The sequence below is a fragment of the Lonchura striata genome, chromosome 3, assembly GCF_050655825.1.
Source record: "Lonchura striata isolate lonStrDom1 chromosome 3, ASM5065582v1, whole genome shotgun sequence".
Classification (NCBI taxonomy): domain Eukaryota; kingdom Metazoa; phylum Chordata; class Aves; order Passeriformes; family Estrildidae; genus Lonchura; species Lonchura striata.
Genome location: NC_140705.1, coordinates 22047314 through 22068723, shown reverse-complemented (window position 1 = coordinate 22068723; position 21410 = coordinate 22047314). Strand labels below are relative to the sequence as shown.

Here is a 21410-nt window from a genome sequence, read left to right as displayed (position 1 = left end):
TTTATGTGTGACTTTTCCCACTACTTCTTGTAAAACTGTATACCTATCACCAGGATATGAATGATTGTTCAGGACTAGAATCTGATTTTGCACATGTTTTTCACTATTAAGAAGCAATCTTTCCTAATGATTCTTTTTGACATACAATTTTTTGATATCAGAATTATAAATGTATAAGTGACACTACTGACAAGCACAGAAGTTTTATGATGGGATTCACCAGTTTGCCTTATATGTGTTGTATACTGCACTATACTTAACTATACAGAGCTATTACACATTCCTGAGAGAGAAATAGCAGTTTCCCTGAAATTTGAGAGATCATTGTGAGTTATTTGAATGAAATAGATGTGATTGTAGTAAGTTCTGGGCACACAGGCTGTAAGGCATGTAAAGCAATTTTCTTCACTTTTAAAAAGCATGACAGAAAAGCAATACTGATCCAAACAGGTGAAAACTAATTCATACAGTCACTCTCATCTCTTACAACTTAATTACTTCATGGAAACTTTAGGTAGGAACATCTTTATTGGAAGTGTTCAATCACTGTTGAATGCAGTCATTCAAAATATTTTTTGCTATTACTTCACATTGTTCTGTTTCATATAGAATAGTTAATTTTATCAGAAAAACAACTAATTAGAACAGGATGTGAATAGCTTAAAAGCCAGTGTTTTGTGGTAGTGGTAGTGATAGTAGTAGTAGTAATTTATGCATCTACAAATGATTTTGCCATTTATCCTACACACAGACTCACTGGATCTAGTGTTCCTGATCTTATTGTGAGCATGAGCAACCAGATGTGGCTTCATTTACAATCTGATGACAGCATTGGCTCACCAGGATTCAAAGCTGTTTATCAAGGTATGAGCTAAATTAACTATTTTAAACTTATGTTGTCACTTAATTCATTATACCCCAACAAATTAATTTCAAATAGGCATTTTAGTCCTTTCACAAACTTAAGAGTTTTTATGCTGTCTCTGTTGTCAATTAATAGTAAATGAGGACATGGATTTGCAAATACCTACAAAATATCTAATAATATTTGCAAGTAAAAATGAAATTTATTGTTCTAATACTTTTTGCTGGGAGGTTAATTGAAGCTACAAATTTCTAAAATATTTGAAGGGTCTTAAATTTTTCATTCTGCTAACCCATATAATATTGGATACTATTTGAAAAATATTGTTAATGTTCTAAGACTTTATTTGGGTAGTTATAAAACTTATTTTCATGCCTCACTGAGAATTTTCACAGAGCTAAGTCAAAATTAGTATGAAAACAACATAATAGGTATATTGTATATTGTTGTGGAAATTAGGAAGTTGTATAGAATTGTGGAAATCAAAAAAAAAAAAAAATCTAAGTTACCTAGCCTCATTTGTGTTGCTTCTGTCTCAAAGAAGGGAGAACCTTTGCAATATAAATGTCATGTTTGTTTTTTTTTTTTTGATGGTGTGAAATTCAGTACCTTCTGAAGTTGATTAATTGTATTAAAAAAATATCTGATATCCTTTATTATGCATGCATGTATTGATTTTTTCCCCTTTCAACAGGTTGTATAGACCTGCAGCTAGAAAGAGCTATTTCTTATTAACATCTGGTATCATTTTCTGTTAATTTCCATGTTAATTAGTTCACCTTAAGGATAAGGGAAAACACTTGATACTATTTTCAGTAGTACCTTATGGGCACAAATGATGAAAATTATTTGATAATAATCTTCTCAAAATTAGTTTAGTACAAAAAATGCTGCAAAACATTGAGAGACTTTTCACAGTTCAGTAACTGAAAGTAACTGAATTAGAAGAATGGAAGTGCTCCTTAAACATTGTCCATAAAATGAAGTATCCTGCCTAAGTGTTTCACTTCATTTCTAGCTATCTTACTGTTTCATCAATACCAAAACAGGCAAAATAAAGAGTGAAAAGTTATGGAGATGTTACCCTCAAGTTTAGAAAGCTATACATTTATTACACTAAGGACATTATGGCTTGCCTGAGTAGGTTTTTAGAAGTAGAGTCTGTGGCTGTGAACATATTGTGAACATTGAAAGGAACAGGAAGGGGAAATATTCCCCAGTGGTCAGCAAGGAAATGTGGTGTTACTTCTCCAAACCAATAGTTTTCTACTAGTGGTCTCTTCTTTGAAGTAGGTGGTGATGATAGCAGTAATTAGGGTTATACCGCCACCTTTTTTTTTCCCTAACACTGTATTTCTTTGGGACTCACTCAAGTTCACTATTTGTTATTCCTATTCATGTTATTCCTACTATGGTACTGATTGGACTACAATAATCAGATCAACTGTTTTACATTCATATTTTAAGTTTCTGTGTACACATACTACTGGAAAATATTTGAGGTGTTTTCATTATTATTATTGACTTCTTTTATGCACCATGTTTTGGTTTTCTTTAAGTGAACTGAAATCAACAAAATAAGGACAAAAGAGGAGAAAGAAGGGGTGATTTTCATGAGAGTGGCAATCACTTCCCATGAGAATCCTCCATAGAAACACTACTGAGATTTGCAGGTCCACAGCCATGAGAATAACCATATGAGAACAAGGAAAATTACAGAGGCTCTTGAAACACTGTCCCAGTTGATTAAGTGTGATGTGCAAGAGCGAAAAATCAGATGAAGGCTTGCAGCCCTTCTATGGCTAAGACATCAAGGAATCTTAACACATTGCACCATGCATTAAGCTTGTATAGTTACACAGCTTAAGTATCTTTTATTGCATGAGTAGAATTACATACTCTTTATCTAAATTAACCTTACCCCTTGTCCCTTCTGTCATGGTTTTATCTTTTGTACTTGAGTCGTTTCTAGGGTCTGTGTTTATTTAGAAATTATATTGCCTTTAAAAAATCCATTTGTGAAATGCATTCAGTGGAAATAGCGATTATATAGTGGAAAGAGTGCTGGAACAAGTTATATATCTGACCATTTACACTGTTTCCTCAACCAAAATTATGAACTTTACCTTCTCATAACCATATGAAGAAGTTTAAAAATTTAAATAACATATATAATACAATTTATTTTTTCTTCTATAATTTCTTTCTGGTATTTCTAATGTAAATTAATATGTTTTCATTTCTGTATTTGTCTAATGATGTTATTTTATTTATGGAGTTCAACCTCTTACTTCTGGGGACTTTCTGCAAACATCTGAAGTACACAATGTGCATTTTTAAGCAGCAACAGCACCTCTTTTAAGTATATTGTTATCATTTGGCAGTTGGATTTTGGCTTTCAATCTTGTTTTCACACCAGTTGTGGGTTTTTCTGTATATTTTAGTTTTGCAAGTCAGTTTCAGAATTCTAAAGTGTGAAATGTTTACAAGTTCAAAAGTATAGTAAATGGTTTAAGATGAAGGTGAATTATAGCTTTTTTCTCTCTTTCATTTCAATGTTCTCATTAGTTTTAGTAGAATTTTCTAATCTTTTACTATTGATTAAACTTTTAACCATCTGCACTCTCAATACATTTCCTGCTTTAGGCTAAGTATAAAGTTTAAACTTTTATCCTGTCACAAGTTGCCTGAATAAATCTCCTTCCCCTTGTTTAGCAGTCAAAGAACCTGTCTAAAAATAGAATCTCATTTTAATTGTGAGACAGTTAATATATTGTGACATGCAACCTCAAGGATACTGTCTTTGTGATTTCAGTTAGCTAAAAAGAAGGCAGACTGCAGTCTTTCAGGCCTTATATGTGTTATGTAGACACAAAGTAAAGGACGTCCTTATTTGAATCTTTTTTCCCCAAAAGTTGAGAGTTTTGCTCAGGATTGGAACATGATTTCTCACCCTCTTGGGATATATTTTACAGATCATCAACTGAATCTTGACTTTGTATCTATTTTTTTTTTTCTATTACTTCTTAAATGGTGTCATAGTCTATAGAAAATTCTTACTTTAACTGAACTTCATGTTACTTTAATTTTTAAGAAAAGTTATTAATGATGCAGTTCACCTATCTTACATTATTAGTATGTCCATTAGTATGAAATGATGCTTTTAAATGAACTGATATGCATAACAGATTTTATGTATGAATAGTAAGTTTAATTCTATTTACTATTTGCCTAAGGGATTAAGAGAGAGGCAAGTCTTCCCAAGTTCTTTTGCCTCTTCTTTGGTCACCTTCAGAAACACATTAACGTCAGACAGATGTAGGGTTATCTATACTCTCACTATTCCAGTTTTTGTAGTCTGCCCTATCATGTTTCTTGGACTGTAGAATGCAGTTCTCCAAAAGCTGGAGCCACAAGAAGGATTTCAGACATAGGTCCTGTTGAGATAGTTCCTGGAGAGAGTTTTGAATACAGGGGATTGGTATCACTGTAGGCACTGGAAGGCGACCAATGGAAACCCAGATGGTAAAACAAGAGCTGTTAGCAGTTTTTTAACTCCAGGAAACTGACAAACATCCACCATGTTAGCAAATACAAGAGGTGTCTTGGTATTTTTCTTCTAGTCATACTCAGTGTCATGCATTATAAAGACAAAAATAATTTAAGCATTACCTCTATGCAATTATTAAGTAAAATGCAAAACTACAGGCAGCCCTTAACTTTGATGATTAACTTTCTAAACCATGTTAGAACTACATTGTTATTGCTAAAATAGAAGGCTGTTAACCCATATTAAAAAAAAAAAAAAAGTAAAAAAGCTGAAGAATGATCCTACCATTATTTTTTTCAAAAACCCCTAATTTATGGACTATATTTCAAAGTACTTCATTATCTGTTATAGATTCCAGATATCTTAACAGAATGGTTTAAATACCTTTCAAAAAGAATCCTTTGAAAGCATATTTTTCATGAAAAGGCCAGAAATTTAAATTGTTCTGTCTTTGAAGAATTTGATGCATTGTAATATCACACCCAAGTGCTTCAAAAGATCTAAACTGAATCCTCTCCAATTATTATTAATACCAGTTTTCCTTACTGAAGCCAAGATGACCAGGTGTCATTGGTCTTCATAATTTTAACAATTCCTTCATAATTTAAGCAGGTCTTCATAAATTAAACAAAATTTTTCTCAACATGCACACAGCACTATAACATGCTGCTTTACAATCAAAATTTTCAACAAGAAAAAAACCAACAAAAAAAAAAAAGAAAATTTACATTTACAGAAAAAAATACAGTGTACAGGCTGTTGTTAAGAGAGTTTTCAGAGTTTCAACAACAGAGCTGTTTAAAAAGTAAATTATAAAAATGGACTGTAAGTTTTAATTATGTTTCTAATATAATTTTTCCTGTTACCTGGTTATTTAGTAAGGTTATGAAAGACCTCAGTGTACTTTCTCCATACAAGGGACATATCTGAAATCCTCGTATGCAGTCTTCTGGAAGAATAACATAAACATGCTGAATGGTAATCTTGATGTAGATTGTTGCTGTTGAAGTTGCTTCAGTCTGAATAAAATTTAAATATACATTAGAACAGTGCATTACATTTTCTGATCTCTCTGGTTAAATAGGTTTAGATTCACCAAAATCACTTATTTTGAATAAATAAACTGATTACAGATTTTTTTTTTTTTAATGTCTAACCTTATTTTCAGTCCTGCCATGCAATGACACTTTTTTTGGTTTTTTTGATAGTACCGTATATATAAAGAACAACATGACACACACACTAGTAAATATAACAAAGTCATGAAAACAATATCATGCCACCTCCTTGGTGTCCCAGAATGGTCTGGTAACACCAACAATGTTGATATACTAAGATTATATTTTACAAGCATGCTTTTTTTCCAGTTTGTTGCTGGTCATGGGCTAAAGCAAGGACTTTTTTACATACAATAAGTAAAGAATTTGTAATTAATGTTTTATTCATACACCTTTTTTTGGGTTAGTTTTCTTCTTGAGGTGCATTTCTGTTTTGTTTTGACGACAAGTGAAGACCACCCATGCCCAAATTTGTCCAGCATGTGTGATCTAATGTAGTATTTAGGCAGCTTTGAATCAACAGGAAGATTTGATTTATACCACTTCTTAATATTGATTCAAGCACACATTTACCTGTTAAGTGGATAAGTTAGGCACAGACATTGCCACGCATATCCAGGTCAGGAAAATGCAGCATGTTACTGTATCAGTAAGACCTTGTAGCAGTATCAAACATCATTGTTAGGTTGCAGTTGCAGCCAAAAAATGGACTGATAAGGTGAATATGTGCCTGAGTTTGGCTTATTCCACTCATTTTATGGGTGTGCCACATCTTCATATAGGTGCTTTATGGCTCTCAGCATCCAAGGTGGATCATGCAGCCGCTGATCATTAGGCTGCTTCCATGCTTGTGGTTCTATTGGCTGTAACACACTGACATAAAAGCTCATGACAGCTTGAAGTTTTAGGTGTGAATGTTTTATGATTTTTATTATCCTTGAGATTTTTCTCCATTCAGCCATTTAAACCTGCAATTCTGATAAAAATATTTAATCTTTTGACTTCTAGACTTGATAATAACCAGTATAACAGCATCTGTTTTATAGTCTATTTAGAGCTCATTTTTTATTCCCAACTTTACATGGTTATATAAAGTAATTAAGTTATTTCATTAACCTATCCTTTAGTTCATAACAGTGTTATAAAATAAATCTGATGACTCAGTGATATAATTCTAGCATTTTATGTAATTTAAAGTTATTAAGAATTCTTGGTGATGTCAGGAAGTATATCAGCTCCTGCAAGCAGCCGAAAATGTCAGATTTACAACCTTTATTTGTATTGATGCTCAGCTGAACAGTTAAGTTTGCAAGCTCTCAATTATGATTGTTTGGAGGAAGATTCTTCTTTCTACTTGAGAGTAGGAGAAAAGTACTTTCAAAAACTTATTTCAGTTGGGCAGATAAATGTCAATTATCTTTTTTGCATACAATTACATTATATAACCATGCAGAGTATTAGTAACCCTTAAATCAGTGCAGTTTCTTACAAAAATATAACAATAATAACCTTATAAATGTTATTACACTACCAGTATTGATATAAAACTTTGTTACTGCTTGGACGTTTAATAAAACCGTGCTGAAAAAATAAATGGAATTAAGACTTTCTAGGACTTTCACAATTGGACATGCACACAGGGAAATCATTATTTACAGTGTAATGCTTAGAAACAAAACAGATATAAGTAATTCAGTGAAAACTCTGAGTTTCTTTTGCTTTAACCTTTTCTCTCTTTCATAAGTTTTGCATATATTAAATTTTCTTCTTGTATTAGGTTTGTATGTATTATTTGAACATTATTAAAGCGTGTCCTTTTGGAAAACAGACAATAAATAAGTTTCATGTGAATATTTTTATTTATTAAAGCTACTTGGTTCTGTGGAGAACTGTCAGAGAGTTCTATCAGAATACTGTATGAATGAATCTGTTCATAGTGCTACAAAGGGCAGGTTAGTATTTTGGATGTGCAAATGTCAGTCACTTAATTTCTGCCACAGTACATTATCAATAATTTTCAGAAGCTTTGCTATGTTTTTGTCTAACCTTTTTAGAGTATACTATTCAGATAAGCCTAGAACAGGCATTTCTCATTTTCAGTATACCTGAATTTTCTTTCAAGAAATAAATAGTACCACCAGTAGGTTACTAATAGAGTGAAAAGAGGCACACTAAGTTACTGAAAATTACTGCAGCAGTTTCAAAGAAAATTTTAATACTGGGAATGTATTTGCCTGAGGTTTGCATAGTATTTGGGGTGGAAGACAGAACACATTTTTCATCTAGAAAATACATATGAGCTTGAGGAACATAATATAATACTGATATACTTTAACTCGTTGAGTGTTTTGCATATTTATATATTAGCAGACTGTAATGAATAAGACCAAATTTCTGTCTCTGTCACAATCCTTTACTAAACAATCCCAAACAGCTCAGTGAAGAGAATAAATAGGAGCAAGCATGCAGCTCCCAATAATTCTTATTCTGCCTCCTAAATTAACAAAATAACAAAAAAAAAAAAAGGCCAGAATGATTACAAATTTGTTAAATTAATGATTTTTCCTTTTTACGTTTTATATTAATTGTGCAAATCTGCTTTTTATGTCCTATTTTTATTGGAGGACTTTTCAGATCTTAATGTCATTATGCTCAACTCTGCTCCACAGAAATATAATCAATGTCTGCTATTTATCTCAGTCAGCTTAAAGATTGATGTAAATTTGTTCAGTTATGCTGTTTAACAATGTATTAGTCTCTTTTGCTATAGCCTTTAATACAATGCATTCTATTGTGCTAATCATGGACATTGTCAATATGCTGAATAAGAACGTGCATGTTAAAGGAATTAAGGAATATCTTTATTAATGTGTCCATTACCTAAAATTCAGAATTTAAAAAGTAAAATACCCCAAAACTGTTGAAACTTTCCACACTTACAATTTGTTTAGGTACAGCCAATATGAAGCTCATATATTCTTTTTTAGTTATATGACATGACTGGAGCTGGGAAGCTGCTGCCTCCCTTCCCCTCCAGACTGCAGGTGTGTCTGACTGATGACACATACCTCATTTCTATCTTTTCAGCTATTGATTTAACAGGTTAAGTTTAAATCCTTTGCTTACTTCTCTTAAGAAAATTATTAAAAGTTGAAACGATAACATTGTCTCAAAGAGAATTGTTATGTTTTAACTCAGGCAGTGAAGACCATTCTGTTAGTCAAACTTGTTTGGAAAGTAGTTTCAGATAATAATTAAACACATTCTGTGGAGAAAACAGCTCAGATATTTTTATAGATTTATAGTTCTATACTTTTTTATTCATGTTCATAGTTCAGTATGTTTGACCTTAACGTAAATGTTATTTTCAGACGTTAAACTTTTAATTCAGTTTTACTATGGCTTTTAAAAAACATTAGTAACATTTGATGATTTTTTCAAAGACTAGGAGCAAATTGTAAAAATAAAACTGGCATAGAATAAGATTCTTGTATCATATATTTGAGAAAGAAATATAAGTAACTTATCTTTTGGGAACTTTTTTGTTTATTTTTTTACTTCTGACAGGTCTTTTTACTTTTTTCCTTTTACTGAAAACAAACAAGAAAAGGAACTGAACAGTTTAGTCTAAGTGTTTGAAACATAAATCTTAGTCTTTTCTTCTTAGCAGATACAGCTCAATTTGAAAGTTTGATCAACAATTTAATAATTTTAAGTAAACAGAAATAGATGTTTTACCTGTTAAAATTTTTTCTAATTTTTTAAATATAGAAAACACAGTAGTGTATGCACCATGAACTTAGCTGCCCATTGATGCTACTTAAGAAGATAGTCCTTTAACACTTTAGGCCAAAATAATTGTCTTTTAGTAATTTGCCTTATTTAATTCATTAAGTGGTGATATACTCAGACTTTCCTGTTAATATCTACAACTGAGATTGTTTGGAATTCTTAAGCACCTTCCATACATTTATAAAGTTCCTGTAAATAATGATCAGACAGAAAGATGCATCATACCTAGACAGCAATAGATAGCATGTTATGATTTTTTCTTTTGAATAAGAGCATGTCTTATAAAGCATTTTCTTTTTCTGCCAGTTTTTTGTATTGTTTTACTACAAGGTTAAAATCATGAGAACTATATTGCCCTGTCATTTTAAAGCCTTTGGATGCATGACAGTCACTCAAAAAAAAAGGTTTTCAAAAATCAAATACTTGATTTTAAATTAGTAATGAATCAGCTGTTCATGTTGTCTCGCCAGTGGTGACACTTGGTTTAAGATTTATATTCAAGTCTATGTTACTTTAAGTAAACAACCTTTTTCAAACAGTAATGAAGGAATTGATTAAATATTTGATGACTGACACACATGGTACTGTATTGAAAGAGTCATAGAAACATTTTGGTTGAAAAGGACCCTGAAGATCATTGAGTCCGACTGTTAACCTAACTTTGCCAAGTCCAAAAATTCTAATATGGATGATTTTTTAAAGTATATCTATCAAAGAAAAAGTTTGAGAGATCTGTGAGAAGTGGTGTTATCCCTGAAGTCAATAAACTTTAAAGAAAGCATTGTTTTAATAATCTTGATGAATATTTAATTTTTTCCTCTAAGGCAAAATGCAATATTATTGCAATTTTTCTTAAAACAAATATTTGTTTTTTTTGGAGTCAGACTTTGACTCTCACAGGATTTTCTGTCCATGTTTATGCATGATGTCAGCATACTAAGTTATTTTTTTATATACAACAAAGGGTAACTTTATAAAAAAGTGCTAAGTTAATATTCTTATTATAAACTGAAGAAAAAGATAAAATGACCCTAAGACACTGTAAACATAATCCTTCTTCCAGTTAAAACTTTACAGTAGACATTTTAAAAATACATATATATGCATTTCATGTATTAGAATAATAGTAAAAAATCTGAATAATCTCTCCCCTCAAAATTTGCCCAAAGTTTTTAATAAAGTGATTTTTTAGGTGTTTTAGAGTACATTTTATACCACAAAATTAATTTAATAAATTTTGCATATACTTTTAAAATAATACAGCTAATCTTATAGTTACTGTTATTATAGATAAAGAGCATGTTCTGGTTTTTAAGATAAACCAACTATAAAAGCTGGTGTTCTTTTGATGAAAAACAGTGATAAACTGCTGCAAATAGGAACTACCTTTATTTTTTGAAAATGTCTATTACAACTGCAAGCAGATGCTCATACATGTTAAAATTAACATGGTATGATAAATTTTAAGTACAGATTTAGCTGAGTAATCTACCTTAAATCCCTATGTAAGCACTCTTCAGTGATGTTTTGATCTTCCATAACTACAACTTAATCTTCTTTGAAAGAAGAGTACAAATCCACTGAAGAGGATTAAATTGTAGTGATCTGAAGACAATGGCACACCTGAGTGAGTAGTTTTGTATCAGCAATGATGAGAGAGATAGGGAGACTGAGAAATGGTCAGAATCCAACTTTATTGTGGACTACATATGCTTATATACTCTTCTAGGAAGGCTAGTAATGTTTTATGACAATAATTGGGTTAATCATCACATAAACAAACTTGTACATTTTACAATACCTCTTGCTTGCAGAGCTTGATGTAATTCTTTTTTTCTGGTAAATCTTGATTTAATCTTCAATTTAGTCTTGATTTAATCCTCAAAGTTCTGTTTTCTCTTACTAAGGCATCCTGATTTGTTAATCTCTTATGCTAACCAGGTCCAAAGTCCAGCATCTGTCTTGTGTGTCCCAACAGTTTTGCACATCTTTTCATGTGGCTTTAATGGCCTTAGTTTTGTTCCTTTCGTAGTTAGAGAGAAGTGTGTGTATATGTTGTGGTTAAGCCCAGCAGGGGCATTGAAGTTTCCTTTGAGTGGCCAGACTTGGTGGGACAGTCTTTCCATGGCCGAGATGCCACCCCTAGGATTTAGGGGAGGGGGATCAGAGGTGCTCGTCATAGGCAGACCAGGATATACAAAGATACAAAGGTGTCTGCCCAGGGCTTTATCATCAGAGTGCTGGTGTATGGCATCAGTGTTCTCCATACAAATCTTTACCTGAACTGAATTTCATCCAAATCCTTGGAGTCCAGATTACTCTCCACTGTAGACCACCTCCACCACTGCTAATTTCTAGTAAAGGGAGTAAATTTATTTTGTAAAACTGGTGTCTTAGGAATGCTGTATTGGAATTCAGCACAACCCACATAATGGTATTTTTGTATAGTAGATTAATTATAGTTGTTATTGAGATTTTCAGAAGATCTGGAATTTCTTGTTCATATGCATTTTTCCATCTTTTTAAGGAGGCTAGATTCCAGTGATCATCTCATTAATGTAACGCAGTTTTTAGGATTTTGGTGCTTATTGGTATGGTTTTCTTTTAGTAACTAACACAATGAAAAGACAAAAGATGGTCAGGTTTGGGTCATTTGTGCCTTCATTATAGTATTTATTGAATTTCTTAAATGTCACTGTTCATTACTAAGTCACATGATTTGAAATGTAAAATTATATTTGAATCTCAAATATTGAAAACATCATACTGGTAGTTGGTACTAAAGAAAGATCTGTGGGAAATATTAATCAACATTTGAAGATTTTGATTCTGACATGCAGTTGTCTATTAGTGAGATCCTCTATAAAGAACATTTATTTCACTAAAGAGTGGTTCAGAATTCTTCGGAATTTTTTATCTTTCCCAAGTCCATTCAACCACTGCATGATTTTTTAACTGAGAACATAAACAGACATAAATTTTACACTTTGACTGAAATTGATGTGACATACTAAGACCTCCATTTGTTGCGAAGTCAGCATATCCTTCAGAGCAGCCTTTTTTATATTGCTCTCTCATTTTATTAGCAATTTAGAATAAAAGGGTTTGTTGTTCAGATGAAATAATGGCTTATTTTTATGTTGTGAAATTTGAGAAAGACAATACTTTGTAATCTAAAACATTGTCAAGAACAAATTTCTTTGTGCATTTGTGCATTTGATTTCTTTGTTGTATATATGGCAGCATATAAAAAAAATCCATTCAGACTATTTATTATACATGAGAATTGCTCAATTAAGTTAAGAAAAAGCTACAATGATATCATAGCATTATGTGCGCTTGCCAGCTCTGTTTGCATATGAACACTTCTGAAAACTATTCTAATCATGATGAACTAACAGCATTTACTAGAAAACAGATTATCTGAAATATTGAGTCTTTTATAGGTGATGTTCTCAAAACATCACTTGTAAAAGATTGTAGATTTAAGGTTTTTAAGTGCAAAAAGTAATGAACTCCATTAAATGGGATATATGTGCAGGTGAAACTGAATTCCATGAGTTAACTGTCAGTAAAAAACAGTTTGCTACTGCCTTGTACCTCTTCTCTGACTTTTCCAGGCCAGCATAGCCTCTCTTCAGTAGGACATTATGCACCCTTCTTGGAATGATTGTAAAAGAGCACTTCCTTTACAATTCCCTTATGGCTTGGTATTAGTAATGTTTTCAAAGGGTCTTTATTTTTCCTTTCAACGTCCAAAGAATAGTTTGATGCTGAAGGAACTTTCAGAAAGCAGAGTACTATTTACTTTAAAACAAAATCATCACAAGTAGATGCAAAAGAAAGTAGTGAATATTTTGAAAATACTCTAAAAATATCAGTTGTAATATAAAAAATAAGTGAAACACTTATTTTTGTAAATACAGATGTAAATTGTTTCCAGTCTGTATCTCCAGGTATGCCTGTTGATGTGTTTTTCCAAATGGTTGAAAGAAAAGAAATTTAGGTCCATTTCTATTAGGTAGTGAATAAGCTTGGCTTTGTTTCAATGCTAGAGAGTAATACTAGCATGTGTGCATAGCCTTCCTTGTAAAACTAAGACTTTAAGTGCTTCAAAAAGCAAAAAAGCCAGAAGATATAAACCTTTTCTCATATTTCCTGTGATTTGCAGTACTCACCACGTCAATCTGTCTTTGATAATTCCAGGGTCTTAATATTTGTTGCCACTTTTAGTTTTCCAATGTCTATATGACCTCTGAAATAGTGAAATATTTTTATATGGTCACCTTTATAAAGAACATTATAAAAAAGTTTTAATCTGTTAATTTTTCTATTGTGTTGTATTAGCATGCTGTAAAAGATTACTGAGTTTTGGTGAGTATAATTTTTCAACTTTATTCAGCTTGCAACAGAACCTCGCTGGACTGTGTTTCCAAGTATTATCATATTAAGTTTGGTTCAAAATCTAATCAGCTGCTTGGAACCATGGCCAGAGGTTCCTCCTGTGTTTCTTTGGTAAAATTAATATGCAGAGGAAAGAGGAAGAATTTTAACATATTTTAGCAAGAATCAGTTGTAAAAAAAATATGTCTTTAGTTTTTCCTAATTTCCATTCATTAACTTAATTCCATTTTTAATTTCAACTCACAATATGCTCAAGAAAAGTGGGTGCAACCTATTTTTTTGATTGTCTTTTAATCTGCCAAGGTTGAAAGTGTATATAATAATCTGACTATGCCTGATCTGCTTGCTTCTCTACAGTATAGACATTTGGATGTGCTTTTACCAGAACATGTACCTGATAGGAACAACATAAATAAAAATTTACATTTAACCCTCCTTGTGCTATTTGGAAAAAAAAAAAACAAAACCAAAAACAAACAGCAAACCAAAACAACACTGTACTTGTCAAACACTTCTTAAAAATCAATTTTTGTTGTTGGGTTTTTTTTGGTTTTTTTTTCCCCGACACACACACTGACATCCTCTCTGTCTGCTGTCTTCTTCGTCTCTCTCTCCGCCCAGGGTTGCTGCTATCTTTTATAAGATATATTACGTATAACATGTTTACAATTATTCCCCAATACCTACTACCTACATTGCCAAGTGTTTTTCTATTCTAAACCAATCTGTGAGTGCCAACATCACCAAGAACATGGAGGTAAGGAAAAAGAAGGAGGAAGAACAGGATCAGCCCACTTTCCTCCATCTTAGAACTTCTGACCCCCATGTACAAAGTGAAAACCCCCCTGTACATGTGTTAAAACCCCCCTGTACAATACTAAAAAAATTTCCCCTCTACTTCATAACTACTTTTACTATACTATCTAACCTTTTGTGATTGCTTGTTCCACCTCCAAAGTTGGTAATTCATTCCATGGCTCAAACTCAAAATCACAGCCGTTTTTCAGTTGTCTGCCAGGATCTAGAATGCTTCTGACCAAGGCCTGGAACCTCTAAAAATGTCTGAGAGACATTTTGAGTTCCCACAGGAAAGAAGAGGAAATTTTGTCTTCCTTAATCCCACCCTGACCTCTTGGGTGACCAAGGGGACAGGAGCCAACAAGGATAGAGGCACAGCAAAAAAAAAAAAAAAAAAAAAATTGAAACATACAAGATATAGATAAGAACAAAAGGAACTTTTCTTTAGATTGAAAGAGTGCCCATGCAATGAAGTCTCAAAGTTAATCAAAGAGAGAAACTTTGAGATCTTGAGAAATTGTGCATTGCCAAAAAAATTTAAAAGATGCTGGACTGAGTCCAACACTAGAGGACAGGATTTGTCCTGCAAGGGCAGAATATAGGAGTGTAAAGCCTAAAGATGTTTTCTCTATTTCTTTTTTTTTTTTTTTTTTTCTTTAGAAGAATACTTTTGGAGCAATACTTCATCCTTCTTGCTTCTTCACTGAAATATAATAAGGGAAAATTGTTTGGATGTCCACACTGTACTAATATTGGTGCATTCAGTTGCTTCCAAAGCTAACATTTTCCATTTGAGCACTTACTGCTTCTACAGCTGGCAATAGAAAAGTACTGAGTTGACATTCCAGCAAATCTACACATTATTTTAATATTTCATTTTGTTTTATGAAACTGTACTTACCACTTCTGGTCTTTAAAGCAGAGGCACACCCACTTTAAGGTACTGAAGTGGATACTCAGGGAAAATAAGGTCTTCCCATATAACATTAATTTTATTTTACAAAATTCTCAGCTGCTATAGGCTTGAGATTTTGGTGAGGGTTAATTTTAAGAGTATGAGAAAAAGCAGTGCTTATATGGGTACATGTGCTTGAGAAGACTGTACACTTACAATATATGTCAGGTTAAAGCATCTTGAAAGAGTGTGGCAGTACTGTTTAGCTATTTTTCTGTAATATTTCTGTAACAAACTGTTAGGATTCGGATAAATAAGTACAGATTGAGCTAACTGAAGAAGTTCTATGGTCTAATGATGATTCTTTATTCACATTTTTGCTTCAAAATGCTATAATTATTCAATTGCAATCCATTTAATGTGTGCTAAATAAATTTTCTATTATGCCAATTCTTAATTAGAATGCCATTTTTCACTAATTTAAAAGGTTGAAAGGAGTCCAAATACATTGTGTTGTCTGAGTTTATAAACCAAAAACATATTGTTTTTATGACATTGCATATTTTCCATAAAACCATGTTAACTACTGGTAATTATATTTTTATCTTTTAACCCTTTATAAATAGTGTTTTTCTGTTGGTGGTTCCATCATTTTGCTGAGAATCAGTCTTGGCTTTACAATCCTGTTATAAATTATTTGCTAGTAGCAGCAGCTCATTGATTCTTTCTATTATATCTTTCTTGTCAGGACTTAAGATAATTTTAAGTACAGATGTTTAGGGATACTCCCTTGTAAATTGATGTTTAAGGATACTTTCTTGTAAAGGAAGATAAAGCATATCATTTTCCCAGTTGGAGGGTACCAATTAGATACACAGGTATTTTTTTTAATTCCTAGGTTCTTCTTCTTCAGTTTTTGAGACAGTTAATACATGTGACCTTGCTCAGTCATGTGGGATTTCCCTTGTTCTCCATAAGTTCTTGAAGATAATTGCTAATAGTTCATTGACTGTTTCAGTTTAAGTACTGAATTTAATTAGCCCCTGCTCCCTTGAATGTGTCTGCATTTTCTGAATGGTCCTTAAGCTGTTCTCTTACTATCTTGCCCTTCTCTTAATTTTATTTAAACACTTTTTATCTAGATAAAAGAAAGTGTTCTTCATTTTCCTTTCCTGCTAGTTATTTTTCTTTCTCTTAATTTTAACAACAATTTAATTCTACAAGTTTTGTAAGTGCATCCTGCCTCATTCAATGGTTTGCTTTTTCACAATATTCACCCTTATGTATTCTTAAAATTTCTCAGGCAGCTGTGCTTCTTTATTTCCTGTACTTCCTTTAATCGTCTAATATTATAACTCTGGATAACTGTTAACTTTTTGTTCAGGGCATTGCTCAGTCCTTTGTGCTGACTGGTCCTACTCTTTCTAGTAGTAAAGCAAGATGAACACTATAATTTGAACAACATCATGTTCCTTATCACAAAAAATTAGAATAAAAATCTACAGTGACACCAAAAGCATATTGATACTTGACAATAATAGATGTTTAGGGAAGAAATGGTGAATTATTTGCTGATAAATCAAGAAATAGAATATTTTCTCTATTTCCAGTGATGGATGGATACCTCAAATAATTTGTCTGTCAATAAGATTTTCTTCCATGTATTTGTCAAAAAAATTTTTGAACACATGTATTTCACTGCCCAGAAAAAGAGATTTGCAGTCTATTTAACTTGTTCTTATTTCCTCATCAACTTTGATCTTCTGTTTTCCTCCCCCAGTTCTAATGTTACCTTTTTTAAATGGAAGAGCAGTACTGCAAGTAAAATTCAACATGGAAATGAATTTTTGCAAGTTTTTGTGTGAGGACAGAATTATAGTCTATATTTTTTTCACTGTTCTTTTTCCAATAATTCTTAACATTTTCAATAGCTTACAATTTCATAGAATTATTTAGTATGCCAGAGCTTCTGTTCCTAGAGTCCTATCTGTCAAATCAGAATCTATCACTGTGCCTACAAACTCATAATCATGATTTTTTTCCCCATGTTTATTTTTCTACAAATTTTGGCAATGAATTTAACATGCTTGGTTAGTAGCTATCATACATTTTTTTGCAACAAGTAATAAAAAGCTCTTTTCTCATTGCTGTTCATATTTGATGTGCATTTACCCCTGAACATATAAAACTGATTGTAAATAAACCAATATTTTTTTCCGCTTTCTCTAATTACATGCATGACATTTAAGTACACAGTATATATTAAACTTTAAGAACATGTTTTAAAGTTTGTTTTCTGCTTTATTATTTTCAAGGATTTTTATAAGATATGATGCAATACAATGTTATTGTTACCAGCAAGCCATCATATGCTATGATACTGAGCTGTTAGTTTAAATGGACTTCCTAGGAAAATTGGTGTTTTTTTCATCAATCTGATTTTAAAGTCATATTTGGGTTGGTTGTTTTTTTTATATATATTGATACAGAATGCAATAAAGTGGAAGCAGCAAAAATTAATCTACTTGATATGATCTGTGGTCTTTTTGATAAGAGCAAGGACAAAACATTTCAGAGAAAATGTGAGAGCCTCTTAAAATGCAGGAGCGAATTATATGATCTGTGAAGGCCTTCTCTTTTTTTATTTGGAGACTGATAATAAATTGCACTGTTACATTTCTTTGAAGAAATTTACCAGAATAATGATAAAATTGTGATCATTTATAAAATGGTCATGTAAGGCCATCCTTTTTTTAGTCATGGGCCAACCTCATTTTAGCTTTAATAGCCACTTTTACAGTCCAATTATGTGCTATCTGAATTTTTTTTTTTTATTAGTTTTGATTTACCATTTTCTTTGTTAGAGTAGTAGTTCCTATGTTCCATTACAGGAATAATGTATAAAATATCATTCTTTTATCCATGTCCTATTCTCCAATCTTGAGCATCTTTCTATCCCTTCTCATTTTATAAGGGTTTGTATGTCTAAGAGTTTCTCCTTTTTGTTTTTAAACTACATTAAATATTATGACTGTTAACACAGGGAGGTATGAGAAATAAGAGGAAATAAAATAAATCATCACTTTTCTCATATATGGAACATGAATTTCTGTAACTTCTCAGAGTTTAAATCTTAAACTCTCTTTTCTTGGTTTTGTTTTGGGTAAATGTATATCTATGCTTCACTGCTTCCCTTAATCTATCTTGACTATAAATAAGATGATAATTATGAAATATTGTAAAATAATTGCTTTAGGTTTTAAAGTATTGACTTCAAATTTCTGATAAAAAATTCAATTCTATATTTATCTCAAAAATTGACTTTTGCTTAACTCACATGTGTTAAAAAACATGTATTTAGTTTAAATAGTATTTATGCATCTGAATTATTAATGTATGAAATTATTATTTATAATCTTTGTGTTGTATCTAGATTCAGATTTAATGATTAGATGATTCAGTAATCATTACTGGATAGTGAGAATGAAAACACAGCAACACTAAGAATTTACTTTAAACTGTGTATTTTTAATCTAGTAACAAGGGGGGGAAAGCACTAAATTACTCCTTCTATGAACAGTAAGTTTAAAATCTAAACTATGAATTATTTTATTATACATTCAGATACCACAGTCAAAGTCCTTACATCAAATAATACTTCAATTGCAAAGTGATATCTTTCAAATGGTAGTCATGATACATATTTAAATGCTTAATATCACTTTTGAATTTCCATATTTCTTCATTTGAAAGAAAACAGAGTAACAGAAATGTCTTTCAATTAAATTCAAAGAGATATGACCTAACAGTCAGGAATCTAATCTTGTCATTCTTCTAACATGAAAGAAAGAATATTCCTTGAAAATGAGTAAATATTTCTAGTTTACAAACAAGATGAAAAGTCTGTTTCCCCAGGCTATTGAAAGAGGGTACATGAAAGCCAAGAACAATTGCATAAGATCAATGTTAATATTTTGGTAACCAAAGTAAACCGATGTTTAAATTTAGACTTGAGTGTTTATGTGCAAACTTCATGAAGTTCACACAGCCCTAAGAACTCAAATGAAAAGAAGTTCAACATTGAATGAGTACACCGAATAACCCTAAAAGAGCAGGTCTTTAATTGCCATGCTAAATAGGTTAGCATAGATTTTACTTTCATGTTTGTTATTTAAAGAACATTTCCTATCCCACAGGATTTTTCTAAGAGCTCAACATAACTTCAATGGAATTTGTCTGAAATGTTCTCCTTTTTAGCAAACTGATACAGGGCATCTCTTCATTTATGAAACAGAATAATCAATGCATGTGTTGGAGCAATACACACAGTGCATCTCAGCTGCATTTAGACATTTTAAAAATTTGTTCAACGACTAAATCAGTACAAGTCAAACAGGTATCGGAAAGGACAATGAAGAAAAAATCTGTGCAAAATCCCAGAGGAAAGAAAAATCTTGAGAATCTTTACATGCCTACTACTCTAGATCTGGTTATAAAGAAAGAGTATTTTTATGTGTAAATACAAAACCATTAGTCTGGACTTCCTGCGTCTTCCCTTAGTTTTGGGTTGTTAATGTAATGGAAATGAAGATTTTGACTATAGAGAATCAGAGAATCATTTAAGATTATCATTTCAACCATTAATCCAACTTTGCAAATTCCCCAACTACATGATATCTCTCAGTGCCATATCTGCATATTGTTTAAATACTGCTGGGATGGTGACTCAGGCACTTCCCCGAGCAGCCTGGTCCAATGCTTTACAACCCTTTCTGTGAACACCTCAGAGCACCTTCCAGTACCTAATGGGAGCCTCCAAGAGAGCTGCAGAGGGACTTCCACAACAGCATCTGCTGATAGGACAAGGGGGAATAGCTTTAGACTGAAGGAGGGTAGTTCTAAGTTAGATTTTAGGAAGAAACTCTTTAGGTGCTCAGGTTGCCAAGAAAAGCTGTGGATACCTCATCCCTGGAAATATTCAAGGCCAGGCCAGATCTGAGAACATGGGCCTAGTGGAAGGTATCCTATCCATGACAAAGGGAATGGGTCTAGATCTTTAAGGTCCCTTCAGACCCAAATTCTGTGATCCTATGATGATTTTATGAATTACAATGAGTGTTTTCTGTCAGCCTGAATAACTTTTGACTAGAGTTCATTTCCTGTTAGAAATACATATAATCTTCAGTTTAAGGTTTGTGAAGATATGGATTCCTAGACCTGGATGGAATTTTTCAATCTATTTATTATCAAAATGCAAATAAGACATCTTCAGTAGTGTTTTATAAATCTGTCATATTTTCTGGATTGTTTTTATGTTGAACAAACAAGCAGAGACCCTGAATGTTTAAATAGAAATAAAGCTAATGTGATCATTTTTGACATTTTTATGAGTTATTTGGCTTTTCAGTATAAAAAAAATTTATTCAAAAATCCTTCTATTGTGTTTTAGAGGACCTGACATTTATCATTCAGTTTTTTATGAGACATATTTTATTAAAACTATTTTTCCAAAGAATGAAAGATATTTTTAAATGTTTTATCTGAAAGTAGTGTTAATATTTTTCATTTATGAATGCTTTTTGTGCTTGAAAATAAGATATTTACAAATCTAAATTATATAAATATGCCCATATGAGCATTCTTGGATCAGGAGTGATATATTAAGAATAAAAAAGTATTTGGTTCATCTCCTAAGTTTGGCAAAGAGTTTATGATCATTCTCATATGTTGGATTAGATACAGTTCTGTTGTCAGTGAGGGAGATGAACTTCTAAAATGTGATTAAAATGTGTATTCTGGTTTTCTGTGGCTTCTCACATTTTCATGAAGTATGTAAAGATGTGCATAGCTGAAAACACAGGTTTTCAGTGCTATTCTGTGGAAGTAAAGGTCAATATCTCAGTAGGAACAGAAAAGTGAAACTGCATTAAAGCATTTGTATGTATAATTTTGATTCATTATTTACAAATATTATTTATAAAATTTCTCTCCCAATGTTTTATTGTATTTGTGTACTAGACATTTTGGAAAATGTTTTTATTAATTTAT

The 21410-nt window shown here is 31.9% G+C and overlaps 1 protein-coding gene across 3 annotated transcripts in view; it reads left to right on the top strand.

Moving 5' to 3' along the window:
• CSMD1 (CUB and Sushi multiple domains 1) overlaps nt 1-21410 on the top strand; it is a 1051612-nt gene that overhangs the window by 776124 nt on the left and 254078 nt on the right. For all 3 annotated transcript variants that reach the window (XM_031504428.3, XM_021551131.3, XM_085576363.1), the window contains one exon: nt 752-864. In XM_031504428.3, coding sequence (XP_031360288.2) covers nt 752-864 — 113 coding nt within the window. The remainder of the gene's footprint in view (nt 1-751; nt 865-21410) is intronic.